This window comes from Danio rerio, chromosome 5 (assembly GCF_049306965.1).
Source record: "Danio rerio strain Tuebingen ecotype United States chromosome 5, GRCz12tu, whole genome shotgun sequence".
NCBI classification, from domain to species: Eukaryota; Metazoa; Chordata; class Actinopteri; order Cypriniformes; family Danionidae; genus Danio; species Danio rerio.
The window spans coordinates 34768637-34786736 of NC_133180.1; the positions used below are offsets into that span (position 1 = coordinate 34768637).

An 18100-nucleotide genomic window follows, 5' to 3' on the forward strand; every position below is an offset into this window, starting at 1 on the left:
AATGGTTCTGTATATGGCTTTGGTATTCTCTCAACTGTGCTTTCCAAACAACAGGGTTTAGAAAACAGTAGGCATGGGATGATATCCGTTTTCAAGGTATACCAGTCAAGGTATAGAAGTCAATGTTTAAAAACCGACAACGCTTTCTGCTATACCATTCCTATATGTATATGTAAGGTTTTTTTTTTTTTTAAGTATTTTTGTTGTTGTTTGATTTTTAAGACAACAGTATTTCCAGCAGTAAAGATATCCAAACATACCATTTTAAATTGTAAATAAATCTGTGTTTTTGAAACTAATGAAGAGAGCAAAAGTCAATGATTGATTTGAATTATTCAGCCTGACATGTTTACTGCTCCAAAACACTTGTTTCTCAAAATAAAATACATTGCATTCAAAGGGCAAAGTTTTAGATTTTATCCACACATTTAAAAAGAACATATTTTAGAGGAGTACCGTACACAATACCGTAAAACTGTGATATTTTTATCCAAAGTTATCATAGCGTCTTTTACCGGCCCATGCCTAGAAAACAGAACATTAATATTTTAAAAAGTACCATAAACTACATCTAACTGTGATCATGTAACTGCATTGTTAAATTAAAATATAAATTCACATTATTTTAATACAGGAATATATTATTTGGAGAATATAATGTGATACAGACAATACAACAAGACACACTGGGCATATATTATTTTTAAATAATAAAAGAAAAATGGAATTTTAAATATACATAAATACAAACATAAAAATGTAATATATTTGTGTTAAAATCAAGAAATTGCTTAGCATTTTGTGGAAACTGCAGTATTTTTATTGTTTGTTGTACAATATATTGACATGAAAATACATTGCGATAAACTATATTGTTGTCATTATATAACCATTTTATGCCACTCATTATATTGCCAGAATGACAATATAATATCTTCACAATCCAAAGAACACAGTAATATTTTATTCTTAGAAATAATTAATTTAATTATAGTCATTTTAACAATTTAATAAATAGGCATTGGATTCAGAATATGAAAATGCATCTCCTATATAAATAATAATAAATGGTATTAACAAAGTGTCAGACACAAACATGAAAATATACTATAGTATATTTAGTATTCCTTGTACAGTATATACACCATATTGACACTGACACCTCTAATAGAGATAGAGAGGTTGTGCAATAAACTAAAATGTTGCTAGAATTGTTTTTTATGTATGGGCGATAAATATTGCATCACCAAAAATCATTAAGGTCATGTCAATTTATTGTGCGATATTGATTATTGTGACAGGCTTACCATTTACATTGTTACATTCTAACAAATGTTGCAAATAAGAAGCTAAAATGCTGGGATTGATGACAAGAAACCAAAACACAGTTGCCATTAAAGAGTACCTATGGAGAATAATCTACTTTTCAAGCTGTTTGGACAGACATGTCTGTAAGTATAGTGTATAGACTGATATAAACACACCCAGGCCTTTTTTTCCCTCAATTTAACAACATAAAAACGATGCACCAGTTGGAGCGGTTTTGAGACCGACCGCAACTTGACACTAGTGCGGTCCCCCCGCCCACCAATATTGATTGACAGGCGCGCATTACCATATCCTCAGTTTATTGTTTCATGTCTGCAATTTTCAGCGTGTGAGTCAAAGGAATATCACCAAAGAAACACTCTTGCTCAATTATTGGATGTAAGGCTCATTGGGCTCAACACAAGATTGTTCATCGTCTTCCTGTGATTGAGCAACAGAGATTTTACATTTAGCGACCATTTGCACTGAACACGCAGTGAATGCAACATATCGATATTCGGGCCATTAAAGAAAGCTGATCCACCGAGTCTTTTAGCAAAAAGAAAACACTCGATTGATCTCAGCTGGCGGATCAACATTTACCACATGATCACTCTAATCGGCGCTATTGTTTGTAACTTTAGGTGGGTTTGCAAACGTGTTTTTTCATTGCATCTTCCTTAAACTTCAACCGTTTGCATTTCCCGCCATCACAGAAGCTCCCTGTCATCTCAACTTGGTTCGGCTGGAAAGTGAGAGCACGTTGCCTTGCGTGAGCGTCCCTCCATTGGAAATAGCGAACTTGCCTTAATTATAGCCTCAGTCAAAGTTAATCCAGTGTGCGTGTTTATTAGTCACAGTATACAAGCTCGAAACTTTAAACTAGCACACAGCTGACATAACTTTGTTTAATTGCTGCAGTTTTGTTCTGTGCAGAAACATGGTGTTGAGAAGCCTTTGCAATTAATTAACCATGATGAATTAAAGCGCAGTTAATAGTGAAACCGGTTAATCATTCCATCCCTAAACGGATGACGCAAACGTCACATAGCAGCTATAAAACTAAAGACACAAATGATTTTGTAACTACCAGTCTGACACATTCTGGCGCATTAGGAATATTGATTCCTCAACAGTACTCTCTGCTTGGTCTGTGTCCGAGTTGTACATGTACTGCTGAATGCTGGGCCTCTCACTCATGTTGCTTCTCTCTGTCTGCCTGACTGTTGCCATACACAAAGCGGGGGAGCTCTTGGCTCCACCCCCTCGTTAAGTTGAGCAGGAAGTCTAAACTAATTCTCATGTGAAGCAACACAGCCATACAACAACAACCTGTGCACACGCCCCCAAAATAACACTTTTTAACACATTATACTAAAAAAATCTGAATTGTGTTTTGAACTGCACCTAAACTGGCACACTTAGAAGAACAGTAATATTAATATTAATTCTTAAAAAGGGGTAAACTAGGTGCCCTTTAAATAATGTAGATGTCCAGGTCCATCATAATTTACTGAGGTTTCATATTTACTCATGTCACCTGTTCACGCTTGCTAAATAAAGTAATTTTTCTCTTAGTACAGTATGACTGATGCGCTTAAATTCTAAATGCAATTCAGTAATACCCCTTAGGCACTCTCCTCTTGAACAGCTGCTTCAACTATAGTAGAGGAAAAACTGCTAAAACAGATTCATACAGCAAACACTCAAAACGTTGAGGGCAGTGATGAGGGTTGGACTATAGTGCCATTTTCTCAGCAGATCAACCACCATTGTTTTCTTTCACTCGTTCTATTGTTGGTTTTCTCCAACTGGGCCTTGGTACAGTAGATTGATAGTTATTTTAGCTTATTATATTTTATTGAATGAAGATTGCAACAGCTTTAGAATTGAGTATCACTCTGAGTGTCTCTGTCTCTGTCCATTTACAAAAACTGTCACACACACAGCAGCATGCACATGTTATCCCAAACCCAAACAGAACCATAAATAGGCCAAGCATTTCTATATGCAAAATCTGTTTTCTCTAACATATTGGAGCATTCACTTGAATTTTAATTTCAACACCCAGACAGATGAAGGGTGTCTCTGAAAAAAAAAAAAAGTATTTGCATAAGATATTCAGTATGCAATGATACTTCAGTGGATATGAGATATATGAACCCATAAGAGGGATGACACACAGGGAGGAATTTGATGAAATGCAGACGCCAAATGTGTGTGCGCATGTCTGATAGTGACTAACTGCTTATTGGTACAATCACAAACATGCAATTCTAAAAGACAGACATGAAAGATTTACATAGCAAATGCTCTGTGTAATAGAGCAAAATCCTTTTCGGGAGTCCATCTTTTGTTTTTTTTTTCCTTCCACAGACACGATTCAGTCCACTGCAACTGTTTATATTCATCTCTCATTACACTATTCCTTTGGGGGAGGAAGAGACTGAATTGGAAGACCAAGCCAATGCATTAGTCTACCGAGGGGTCAAAATGTCTGAAAACGTTAATATAAGTTTCTCCAGTAATATTTGGTTGATTTTCAGTCAGATTTGAAATTCTTTGGACCCCACTTTATTTGCTCCAGTAGTTCCAGGAACTAATGATCTATCAAGCTTTAAGATTAATGGTGTGAGAGATTGAAGCCCTTACCTTGGGCGCTGTTTGTCTGACTGTGTCTGAGTCTGACCAGCGATGTTTGAGCTGAGGGGAGTTTGGCACACACTCACAGAACGTCTGCATCAAACAAACAAACATAAAACTACATAAAGTGATGCTTTGGCATGTGTGTGTGTGTGTGTGTGTCTGTGTGAAGGTTTTGTTGGTGTATATGGACAGAAATGTGTATAATAACATTTATATGACATAGTTGAAGGTGGTTTACGAAGAAATGTCTTGTGTTCTTACTAAATGGCATCTTTTCACATTGAACGTTTGCCACAGGTTTCCTGTAAGGGTTGGATTTAGGGGTAAGGAAATTTTAAAAACAATTTTAGAATACATAGTCACCTCAGAATTATAAGGTTCTATTTGTGTTCTAAATGACTTTAAAATATTGTGCTTCATGTGCATTCCATAAAGCAAACAATATGTGTGTAACAGTTTTTCTTTCATACATTAATGTTACAAAGACCCTAAATGTACTCTAAATGTAAATGATCAACATTGTCTTAAATTTGCAAGTTGGGGTAACATAAACAGGGCAAATGCAGATTTTAGAATTCTAGAAAGTCATTTTCTACTCAAAATTATAAAGTTCTATCAGGCAGATCATTAATTGAAGCCTTACTTTAAAATAAATTCAATCAATCTGCTTATTAGTTTATTAAAAAAAGGTTTTATACACAATATGTTGATATATGAGAGTTACATTTTTGCTTTCTAGAACATTTAAGCACACAAGGCTGTGCTAACCATTTTGTCCAGTGCAGATGTTAATTTGATGTAATTAATACGGTAATATTTATTGAATTATATACTTTATATGAATTATGGATTTAGATTTATTGAATCATATGCCCCATGGATTAAATTAAGTATCTGCCCTTCAAGGGCTAAAATCAAATTTAAAGACTTAGAAAAAACAGACAATAAGCAAACGAGCTGTTTAACAGTTTAATAAACACTGAAAATGTTTCACTGTCTATATATACACAAATAAAAACTTTTCACATTTTATAGAATACATTTTTTTAATAACTGTTTCTTTTTCAACAACGTAAAATTTAACGTCAAATTTTATGTCAAAATATGTTTCTAAATAATCACATTAACACACATCTCTTCGGTTTCAGCTTTCTTCTCAATTTTGTGTGGTGCGGCATTATTTAGTCAACTCTGATTTTTTGTTTCTTTCTGGTCTTTCTTTCTGGTGTGTGTGTGTGTGTGTGTGTGTGTGTGTGTTGAGCTTGCATGTGAATCATCTATTTGCTCTAATAATGCCCTTTTAGTAATATAGCTTCGCTTATCTGACAAAAACATAAGGTCATGTATACACTTTCATAAAAAACTTATCTGATTTTCTTTTTTATGTCCTGGGCAATAACAGTAGACAATATTACATTAGCTTTTGACTATATGGTAACAGAATCAGATCACTGAAACATTAGGATCTCTATAATGCTGCTCCACAGATGGTCCTGCTGTTTTCCAGTCACTTTTACATATTCACAGTCTCCAACTGAACAGCTCAATGGTGCATGTTATACTTAAGAAATGTTGCTTGTTACTTGCCATTTCTGTCATTCATTCATAGATTTCATTTTTGGTTTAGTCCCTTTATTAATCTGGGGTTGTCACAATGGAATGAACCGCCAACTTATACAGCATATGTTTTACGCAGCGCATGCCCTTGCAGCTGCAACCCATTTCACTTTCATATTTATCTTCCTGGTCTTCAAGTGGAAGTACAAAAGTTGACTACATGTTAAGTTAATTTAGGTGTAAAAGATTTACACTCATTTCTGTTTTCAATTTAAGACACACCGTAAGCCTTGAATTATGCCAGTCAGCTGGGAGAGGATGAAAAAAGCGACAGAAAAAGTGATGAAACAGAGTGTGCAGGTGGGCAACAGAGAGCCTGAGGAGATCAGACCACCTGTACTGACTTCAGAGCCTTCAGGCAGCATAGACTTTTCTGTTTCAGTAGATACGAAAAAAAAAGAAAAAAAAAGAGAAGGAAAATAAGAGTGAAACAGAAAGGAAATACACTATAAGATGATAAAATGTGCCCCAACTTTTGCATATTTTACCCGGTATATAAAACCATTATTTTTGACAGGATCTGTGTGCTAAAAGGGATCATTGGGCTTTATTTAATGAGAAACAATTTCTGTTGATGAAACATGCACATTTTGCTTTGACCATGTTTCACCAAAAATGGCCTCACATACTTTTTTTCATTCATTCATTCATTCATTCATTCATTCAGTCATTCAATCATTTTAATCTGGGGTCGCCACAGCAGAATGAACTGCCAACTTATCCAGCATATGTTTTACACAGCGGATGCCCTTCCAGCTGCAACCCATCTCTGGGAAACATCCATACACACTCATTCACACTCATACACTACGGACAATTTAGCCAACCAATTCACCTGTACCGCATGTCTTTGGACTTTTGGGGAAACCAAAGCACCCAGAGGAAACCCACACAAATGCAGGAGAACGTGCAAACTCCACACAGAAATGGCAACTGACCCAGCCGAGGCTCGAACCAGCCACCTTCTTGCTGTGAGGCGACAGCACTACCTACTGTGCCACCGCGTTGCCTACTTTTTCAGATGATACTTATTATTTATTGTCTATTCACTTTCACTTCACATGCAACATCAAATCCCTCTAATGTTACCACAATAAGATAAAAAGATATCAGCAATCATATATTTAGCTGATTTATACTGAACTAACAACAAAGAGATTGACTACTACAACATACAATGGTTTGTCCTGTAGACTATTGAAAAAAAAATGCTTAAAGGGGCTAATAATTTTGACCATAAAATGGTGTTAAACTGCTTTTATTCTAGCCAAGATAAAACAAATAAGACTTTCTCCAGAAGTAGAAATATTATCAGACATACTGTGAAAACAGCATGTGGAAAATATTAAAAAAAAAAAAGAAAGAAAGACAAAAGTCAAAGGGGGCTAATAATTCTGACTTCCACTGTATATAGCTTCTTTTACAATCTACCTAATCACAGTGAGAATTTTGATGACAATTGAAAGCAAAAAAAAAAAAAATCAGCTTGGCTGACACAGGAATAAAATGACCAATTTTACCACAATTTTAATTCAATAGAGCAAATGCAGATTTGTTGAAAAGAAAAAAAAAAACTTATTTAAAAAAAAAAAAAAAAAAAAATCAGTCAGATCAGTCTTTCACTGACACACAGTAGAAGCCCCTATTACACTGCAATTGAGAGAATGAAAATACATTTCTCTCTTTCTCTCTCTCTTACTCGCTGTAGGCCCATTTGACCTGCTGGCATGGCTTTTCCTCTCCTCTCGGCTGTTTTACAGCGATACTTCTGGATACAGACACGAGCGCGTACCTGCAGAGTTTTCTCCACCGGGTCTATCAGTTGTGATCGCCGCTACTGCTTGCCGCTTACAAGCCAACAAGCCAACAATGGTTACAAAGAGGCCGACTTTAATTTCTCAAAATTTCATAAATATTTACAAACAATATAGATTATTAGTAAATCAGACATATTTATATGATTGAGTGACAACTACTGTGATACTGGTACTAAATGCTGCTTTTTTTGTGCTTTGTCTGTGCAAGTTGGAAGTTTGGTTTCAATGCAACTTCAAATTTTTGGCAGAACAAGAAAAGAGACTACTGCCCGTCGAAGACCATAAAGACACATCCTCTTGAGGAGGCACAGATTGCAGCTCTCTTTTCAGTCGGCTTTTGTCTGTTTGGTGTGTTCACATAAATCTTTTTGGTCAAGACATGATTCAATGTGAGGCGACATAACAGTTTTTATTGGTGCTAGTTGCTTGGCGTCCACCTGGTGTGTCCCGGCACTTAAAGAAACATTTAGTTTTACATTTTCAAAATACACAATTCTGTTTGATTAAGGAGCTGTTTTCTCAAAACAAATTGTCCCCACAGCTCAAAATGTACTAATATTTTGCTATACTTGTGGGCATATTTGTGGACACACACAGGCCCAAACTCAATGCTACTGTATACCAAGCCATCTCACTACTTCAATATCATTGTTGTTTTATAGTCATAGAAACACCTTGAGGATTCCAATAATCTCAACTAGGGCCATGACAAAGAAACAAAATTGCACATTGCACAGATATCCAACAGTGAGGAAGACGAATGGATTTCGCAAGCAGTGCCCCTCGTGTATATATCTCTACTCATACATAGGAGAGTTTCCTGTGAATAATGCATGTAATAACATGAGAATCAATACCATCTGACCACGAAGATGAACTCTCTATCACTCGGTTTCTCTTTCTATCTCTTTCCTCAATTTCACTTGCTCTGGTTCACCTTTCCTTCCTCTGTACACTCACCTAAGTTGAAAACTAGGAGGTTTTTTTGTGCAAACGTGAGCCTCGATAGTATAGTAAAACCTGAAATTACCTACAGTACACTGTACGATCCACATGAGGAAAACCGCTTATTAAACTCACTAAATAAAGTTTTAATTAAAACCTAAATGTGAAAATAAGTTTGCTAGTAGGTTAGATTTAAGGCCAGGGGATGCAAAATATGATAAACTGAGTATAAAAGCAAGAGAAGTCTATGGAAAGTCTCAACTGTGATAGGAAAACAAACATGTGGATGTGTGCGGTTGGGTGCTCCTTCAACTTTAATCCACCCCGAATGTTATCGGGTGAGAAGTGATGCCTATTTCAAAAAAAATGAGATAGAAGGATGCTCCAAGGACAGCATACACAAACACAAAGAGATCCACCACTGAGATGCTGGAGGGCGATCGAGGCTACAGGCATGTGTGAACTGATGCTATCTGAGGGGAAGAACTGGAGGAGCTTTGAAGCATAAATGGGTAAACTGGATTGTCCTGGTTTCCTCTTGCACTCAATAAGGGTTATTTACTTTGGGGAAAAAGAGCGAAAACTGCACTCCATTATAGGGACATACTCGATGGGACTCAAAAGCTTGTGGTTTTTGGATCAATTGCGGGGCACTGTTCTGTCCATACATGATGTTATTATTGGACATATGTAAGAAATCATTGACAAACTGTAAACACCATGACCACAGTGGGAGGGAAAGGGAAACTACAGTTGTATCTCAGATGTGTTTTCTGTCTAAAGTTGTGTTTGGAATAATGATTGCTTGATGTGGTCTCAAAATTGTGGTCAGCCTTGCGATCTTTAAAGTGCTGTGGCCTGAGATTTCTGTGGCAATCATTAAATGTCAAGTGGCCTCGAGTTGAACCGACACCTCACAAAGTACTCGCTAGACCACAGAGGTGCATTTCAGCCCACCGAGAAGCCAATGAGGTTATGCTAATCATGTAATCACGTCTAGTTTAAGGTTATAAAGCAGACAGTTAACGGTTATGATAGTATGATAAGTTCAGATATTATCTCAGAAAGTAAATCAATTTGTATGGCTGCACACAGTTGAATACTGACTTGAGGTTTCTCCTTAAAGGTGTAATAAACGAATCGAGAGTTAAATGTGATCTAGAGAATGCATTATAAATATCTAAATGCACAAAAAGAGATTTTGAAAAAGCTGAGAAAATGTAAGGCTTTCAGAGATGAAAACAGATTGAGCACATTGAGTCGCATTGACACTGTATATCACTATGTGGATTTGATATTTTATTTAATACTGTTAGGCAGTTTTTATTTATATTCTGTCAAAAGCTGAATAATTATGTTAGGTTAAATCTGTCTGAGCAATGCAATGCTTCTATTATTTGTTAACAGCTTCTTTTTAATCCAGAGATTATGTATGATTACAGAAAATATATAATATTGCCCCTACCATATACAATAGTGAAGACATAGTTACAAACAATAGTTAAAGTTTAAACAATGCTTGATCTACTGTAAGTCTAGTGTTCAACCACTCCCTCAGAACTTTTCTAAGATGTTTATTATTTTTGACATAAAATGTAAAAGACTGTATAACTATCACTCTTCAGATTATATAAAATAAGACATTCGGATAACATGTTTTTCAATACAATGGCAATTTAATAGTGACCAAAAATCTTTGATTATAGTTATTTTCCACAACATCTTTTTTGCAGTGGCATAACAAAGCAATGGTATTTAGTTACAGTATTATCGGTTTTAAGTATCAGTACTTTACTTGATTTTTTTATTTTTCATGCAACATTGACTTTTATTCAACTATAGTAGATTTCTTCAATAGATTCTATACTCCAATACATTTCCTCCAGGGACATTCATTACTTTATACAAAATGATAGCAAAGTAGCAAAGACTGCAAGTCAGTTTGACAAATCAGTGGTCAGCTGCATTCATTTGCACTTGAGCAGTTCATCTTGCTTCTTATGCAAACACACAACCTTAGACAACCTCTATGGTTCATTTACTTCTCCTAACAAGCCCATGCATATCATGCTAGAAAGCCACTGATAATACTGGAAGACAAGACAGACAGAGGCACCTGTTATTCCCATGACAAACTACTGCTGGGATGAAGATCACCACCACCTTTATTAACAATTTCCTTTCTAATTAAAAGAAAACTAAAACTATGAAACATTGAAATGTGTTAAAGCTAAACACAATTACGCTGCTTAAACACTGTATACTGTAAAACAAATATATTTACTGTTGAGTTCTTTTTTATGTATAGGTCATATTTAAAACATATTAAGCTATTATTTTATTCACAGCATTTACTTACATTACTTAATTACATTTAATACAAAAATGCTTTTCATGCTTTTTATTCTTTTTATTTTATATAAAACTTTATTTTATTCTAAACAATACAAAATGAATACTTTAGAAATGAAAATAACTTTTTTTTCTTTTTTAATTCTATTTCTTATTTTTTCCATTTTACATATAGTAGGAAAGCACAATAGCGCTGATATTTAGCACCTTTTGACCTTTATCTTCTCCTGTTGGCCAATATCTTTTCTGTTTGTGTTATTTTGAGAAATGGTAATTCACAGGTTAATTCAGAGAGTAATCCCCCTAAGCTTTAGCTTCTCGCTAATAAATTTAAATCAGATTTTGATTTTATAATCATTTGATGCTTTGTTCCTAGATGGAACTAATTATTTTCTCTAATTTTTCTACTAATCTTTTTTTTTTTTTTTTGGAAAACAGCAGCCCCTAAATAACTTTCCCATGGGGCCGACACTCAGACACAGCAGGAGGCTGATTTGGAGCAATATTTTCAAGAAAAAGGGGTTTTAGAGCAGATACTGAATTAAGCTTTGAGGCTGTTAGTCTAAAAAACCTTACTGAGGGATATTGTACCCATTTACACTGAGTGATACGGCACGGTATGCTTTTATGGCTGTTTCCACAGTCAGAAGGTAGTTAAAAGCAAACCATACCGTACCACTTTTTGGGTACCCTTTGCAAAACGTACCTCGCATGACAAAAGGGTACCAAAAAGCGGAGCTAGACGTGCAGCTTAAATGTTATTGGTTTACAGAGATACGTGGAAAAGCAGGAGAAAGAAAACAAAGAAGCCGCCATTTTTGCAAACTATTATATAGACATAATATATATATATATATATATATATATATATATAATAACAAGCCATGCTCGTGCCAAGCTCAATCAAACCTTGTTGTCATCTTGATGAACAGCCACAAAGCCAAGAAGAACAAAAACTGCTGTGTCGCATCTAAACGTGCGAGCTGATGATAATAAATTGCGAACGATTACTAAAATGCTTCTGTCATCTCATTCTTTCAGAAGCAAACAAAGGAGCAAATAATTATTTTAGCAACCTAAAACTTATACTGCCATGTTTAACTATTATCATCACCTTTTGGACTATTATGAACTCAGAATGACAGAATTATTTTCTAACAGAGGCTACATGTGCCAATGAAGATTAAAGACACAGATGAGAGGTTAGCACTGACTGGGCTAGATGTTTGTGTTGTGTTTGAACCCAAATAAGGACTAATTGTATGCTGTGTGTAGTTGAGATCTGCGCGGGACTAAATTTTGAATGCCGCTCCCGCCCGCACCCGCCAGGTTTTAGCCCGAACCCGACCGCTCCCGCTTATATTAAGAATTTATTGTCCCGCTGCCCGCCCCGCCCCGTTTTCTGGCCGCCGCGCTCGATCCCGCTAAAGAGCGGGGGAGAACAAAACCGAAAATCCCCCAGCTATACAGTCCTATACAGTATAAACACATACACACAAGCACCAAGCACACACACAGACAAATCTCTCTCTCTCTCTCATAGCAATATCCGCGATATTGCTAGACAGCCCGCTCCCGTCCCAAATTAAACCCGTTACCGACCGCTCCCGCGATTTATTCGGCAATTTATTCCCGCGCCGCAGAAATCTGGTCGGGTCCTGCAGACCTCTAGTGTGTAGTTTTCCTGTAACTGGTAACATTTCAGAGACTATAAGGAGCTGTATGTGTTCATATATGTTGCATTTATTTATTTATTTTATATAATTCTAGACGGTACACTAGGCTATTTTTTACACTATCATAAACCTGCAGTTATAATCAAATTATGTTCATAGAGAGGTTAATAATTAAAATTTATACACAAGTATTTATGTGTATAAAGCATCTGTTTTGTAAGAAGTGCTTCTCATGTGATATGTAAACGACCCATACAGCTTTACTTTAAGCGAGATTTCCTCGAGCGAGAATGACGTCGTCTGAAATGTCGTACATCACACCCACCGAAAGAGTACCATTGTTACCCTTTTAGCAGTGGAAACGCAAGCCTGATAAAAGTGACCCGTTGACAATTTATTCAGTGGTAACTATGTACCATGATTCCACCCAGCTCTACTTCACAGCTTACTGTTGCATTAAACAAAAAAGCAAGAAATCAAATGCATATTCATTAATGTTTCTTAAACATTATACAATGAATTAATTAATTCATTAAGAAATTTTAACTCTTTAAGGAGCTATGAACTGTTCTGTCATAAGACCTAAAGCAAACAACTACAGAGTTCAAAAGTCTTTGTGCAACCCATACACACACACAACACTTAGCACTCAATTACTCCAGCAATAAGCCCAGAAAGCCCCAAAATGCTTTCAAGAAGACAATTACTTGACTAAAATGTTTCAAAACCCTTGACACCAAATACATAATCCCCAACTTTCAGCAAAAAAAGCACACATTCTTTGGTACAGAAAATACAGTCAAGGGAAAACACACAAAGCCACGCTCTCTGAATCCAAGAGGAGTGAGAAAAGAGGCTTTCACACTTTCAAGTGAACAACAAAGCTTAATTGTCACCTTAAATTTCAATATTGTGCCTTTCACGTGTGTTCTTTTCTCACCCGTCTGTCATTCTTCTATCTATTGCTTCCACTCATCCCAGCTTACTTTCACTCTTTCTACAACACTCAGCATCAGAGAAGACGCCTACCTAACAGTGGGTGGATAAGAGAACTCTCAGAGCCAGTGTGTGTGTGTGTGTGTATGTGTGTGTGTGTGTGTGTGTGTGTGTGTGTGTGTGTGTGTGTGTGTGTGTGTGTGTGTGTGTGTGTGTGTGTGTTTTAAAGTAGCTACTAACCTCCAAAGCTGTGTGTTGATTCGCATGCCATCAGAAACTCTTTTCAGGGCAAAGCGGGTGGTTAGGCCTCTCCAGAGCCAATTGCAAAGTAGCGATTTTGGAGTATATTATGGTATCATAGTGCTAAAAATAAAATAACCTCATTGCGTCATACATTAAATGTAGGTCTCCTGAAGAAAAATTGCTGGACCAGGACAACAGACCTTAATGGTCTCATATTTGTTTTAGCAGCTCCAAGGTAGTCATTATGGAGATTGCGGTGAAAGAGTCTGAATAATCTAAATATTCTCTCTCTCTCTCTTCCTCTCAAGAGGGTGTCATGTTTGGGCAACAGTGAGTAATTCAGCCTTTCAGTTGTTCAACAATGCAATTGACAATTTGTGGCATAACAAAAACTGTAATTGAATGAACGCTCCCATACTTTGTTTTCCAACATCTCAGCAATAGACTCTTATTATTATGCCTATGACATATGTCAGTTTTTAGCAATTCAAAATGCCACACATTGCACAGGAATAATTTGAAAAAGAAAAAAAAAACGTTTCTTAAAGCTGTACTGCTACTGACCTCACTATTGTTCAAAAATAACTACAGTTTCAGTGAGAATACAACAAGAGTAAGATTATCTTTTCTGAAAATGAACAGTTGGTACAAGTACGGTGGTAATTGTGCCTGTGAAAATGTGATTAACCAGAACACCTCTTGCTTTCAAGTGTCATCAGGGTAGTGACAGGTGGCAATCTGCATAATACTGCAGAACCTATTTTTGCAAAGAGACAGTTTTTTGCATTTAAAAGGCTGATTGCCTTCATCCAAAAAGTGAGTAGCAGCTCAATTTATTAACATGGGCCACCTTTGACATTTTACTATAAGTAACTTTTGCAAGTACTGCATGTGAACTAGCAGTAGAACTAGAATATTATGACTGATCTGTCAGCTTAGTATGTGTATAGGCATGAGACAATAACCGGTTTCAAGGTTCACAGAGGTTTGGAAAAGTCAACGTATTAAAACCGCTAAAAAATAAATAAATAAATAAAGTTCCTAAGGTATACGTAAAGGTTTTTAAAAGTGTTTTTTTTTTCATGTTTTGTAAAGAAATCTATGTTTTTGAAACTAATAAAGACAGCAGAAGTCAATGATTTATTTAATTTTTTACACTGACATGATTACTGCTCCAAAATATTTTAAATGTTTCCTAAAATAAAATAGATTGTGTGGAAAATGAGGATAAAGTTGTTTTTTAAATAGTTTTTTTATTATGTTTATTTACTTATTTTTTTTACTAGGGCATTTAAAAGAATTTATTTTAGAGCAGTAATTGCAATACTGTGATACAGTGAAACCATGATATTTTAATCATATCATGGGAAACTTACCAGCCCATGCCTATATCTGACTCAAGTAACTATATGTCAACTACAAAATCTAATTAAAAAAAAAGCCTTATAAAAGCCTTATATTTGGGAGCTTCTTGGAGACTTGGGACATAAGCTAATGTCACAAGATATAAACAATAAAATATCAAAATTAAAAGTGATTCAAATAGCTTGTTCCTGCATTCATCATGTTCAAGAAATTTGCATTCAGAATACATGATTTTTTCAGAATTCAGAACTAAATTGAGAATGTTTTAAAGTTGCAATTCAATTGAAATTAATTTAATTAAATAAATGTTTAAAAGCACAACAGTCTGTTAGCGCTGGGCGATTTGGCTTAAAATAAAAATCTTGATTAATTGAACATTTTAACTCTTTAGCTTTTTTCACAATATAGACTGTCAAACCAGCTTAACAGTTTTAGTAAAGTCCAGAATAATGACTGATTATTTATTTTATTTTAGGTTTTGTACAGTAAAAATGCTCATATATTAGAGATATTTCTGAATGAAGTGTGCATTACTTGATTTAAAAATAATTGGAGCAAACACACTATCTACTATTTATGATTAGTTATTAAACATCAATGTTGAACAAATGAAATCAAAACACACATTGCCTGAAACCAACAGTCACTTTATTCTTATAAAAAAAGTGAAACTAAAATATTTTCTATGATTTTCATATGAAAAGTATAAAATAAGCAGTATCTCAATTCAATAAAATAACTCTAGCATATTCAGTAAGTAATATTTCAAACAGTGCATTTCCTGCATCTTCTGAAAACAAATATTTTAATGTAAATAATCATTTGAATACTATGGAAATATGCCATCTCAAGGCATCTCTGGTGCAGCTTACATTCATCATCAATGTAGTGCAAAGTAAGGCTCAAGAATGGGTCCATCGTTCTACTTGACCAGAGATCAGATGTGTCTGCAAAGTGGCCACAGAAGTATAAATCAGCCTCAGCCTTTTACAGAGCGGAGTCATGTGACTCCACATGCGTTAGAGAAATTAATTTAAAAAAAAAATTGTCTTGGAAAAATTATATTGATTATAGGTTTGGATTGTCGATATTGACTGCTTTTAGAGTAATCGCCCAGCCCTACAGTCTGTATACAATGTGGGATGCATGTGCGAAATTAAACTTGAATATTAGCATATAATGTAAAGTTTGCAAACATAAACTACTTAAAGTATTTACGTTTTTGGAAAAAGTGCAAAAAAAAAAAAAAAGATTTTAATCTCACAGACTATAATTGCCAAAAACATTCTTACAGACAAATATATATTGCATGTCTATAGTGAATCCTTTTCACACCCTCAACTCACAGTTACCCATTGATCTAGTGTGAACAAGACATGCAGGGGAATGGACGTCTGCCATTTAGTGAGACAGGATAAAAGCTTTACTCTGTGCAAAGTGACTAGGCTTGTAAATTTGCAACCGGGAAAACAATCTGTGTGGCATTTGATAAACGTCCACAAAAAAACACTGTTGGCAATTAATACCAAACATGTTGTTATGGGAGATGACCTAGACTGTAATTGTTTAGACAACATGTATTGAATGAGTTGTTGACAATTAAAGGTCCAGTATGTAAAATTCTGACAAGTACACACAAACACAGGTTGACAACACCAACAGGAGCACACAAGCCTGACTACCAAGCATATACTGTGCCCTAGGTACAAGCAGCAACATGAGAATATTTTGCAAACTAAAAGCAGTTTTTGTCCTAACCATCACCTGAAATTTCTATTTTAGAAACAGTTTTAATTTCTTGCAGATGAACAACTGCAAACTTCTATGACAAGGATCACCTAAGGTACTAGTTATGCTTATAATACATTTAAAATAGACCTAAATGCTACAAATGTGAGTTTGAATAATATTTTAGTGACATGCATTGCCATACTGCAAGCAGCAGCAGCTAATTTACCTCAGATCTTGAAAATACAATAAACATAAGGTAAAGTTTGAACGATGACTCAAGTTACAGTTCAAACAATAGCTTAAGTTTATCTTATCAATGCAAAGCAACAAATATCAGTCACTCAGCAACAAGGTTTAATATGAATTAGTTAGATTATAAGCCTTACCATTTTGTTATCCTGTGCCTCATTTATTTAAAAGTTGTTGCATCTGGTGCGAATTGCCTGTTGCTAGAATCTTGTGCCTTGTGTGTTGTAATGACACTGTTTTACAATGTAAACTGCTCAACTAATGGTTACATTTGAAATATTTATACTTTTTAATAATTAAAATCCACCTCATGTGGATATTTTTGCATAACTCTGAATCTGTGTCTCATTTTGGAGGATGCTGCTGTCTTCCAGAGCATATGGTTTCGGCTGCGGCCGCATCCATTGATGAGGCACTCATGAGTGAAATTAAATACTTTGTGTTTTCCACTAAGGCAACCCTGGGTGCTAAAATATAATTGGGTAAACTGGCAGTGGGCGGGTTATCAAGACCAAAACAAAGACAGACAGTCATGAAATTTCTTCATTTCTTGACTGAATTCTTTCTTGAATTTTATATTTGTTTTTCCATTTATTGACTGTGTAACACACACACACACACACACACACACACACACACACACACACACACACACACACACACACACACACACACACACAAAATCAAAATCAATAATGAGACAAACCTTTGGAAAAATTGCGATTTTTAATTTTTGTTTTATCACCCAGCCCTAACTGAATTCATTAATTGCATAAGGCCTATGTCACAGATGCATACTATAACAAGAAAGGTGATTTTGAGTAATTCAAACACCCCAACTTAAAAAGCTGACAGCTGTGCACAATTCACTACTTCTGAGTTTGCTGGGACAGACTTTCACTTCAATGAAGAAACAGAAGAACCCGAAAGCCGAGACCCTTCTTTCATTGCTAGGGAGGAAATGGAGGCATTCAGTAAAACTCTCTGCCTTTCTCTCTCACTCTGGACCTTGGACCAGTGGTGTGTCCGTGAAGTAACGTTTCCTCTTCTCCGGTCAGCAACTACAATGATTCTTATGGATCCAGACTCAAGCATGTCTGCAGAGCAAGTTTTCTCCACTGAATATCTACTGAAAATCTATCAGAGGATCTGTCTATGAGCAGATATGGATAGTCACTGATGGATCTGTTGGTTTCTTCGCAGCTTTCTTTAGTG

At 35.5% G+C, this 18100-nt stretch overlaps 1 protein-coding gene across 18 annotated transcripts in view; it reads right to left on the reverse strand.

Moving 5' to 3' along the window:
* fibcd1b (fibrinogen C domain containing 1b) overlaps positions 1–18100 on the reverse strand; it is a 288498-nt gene that overhangs the window by 95847 nt on the left and 174551 nt on the right. For 9 of the 18 annotated variants that reach the window (XM_073950806.1, XM_073950801.1, XM_073950802.1 and 6 more), the window contains one exon: positions 3961–4044. The exons of the other annotated variants lie outside the window; for them this stretch is intronic. Coding sequence is in view for 5 of the 9 variants with exons in the window: in XM_073950801.1 (XP_073806902.1) it covers positions 3961–4044 (84 nt within the window). In the remaining 4 variants the exon portion in view is untranslated. The remainder of the gene's footprint in view (positions 1–3960; positions 4045–18100) is intronic. 18 annotated transcript variants of the gene reach the window in all.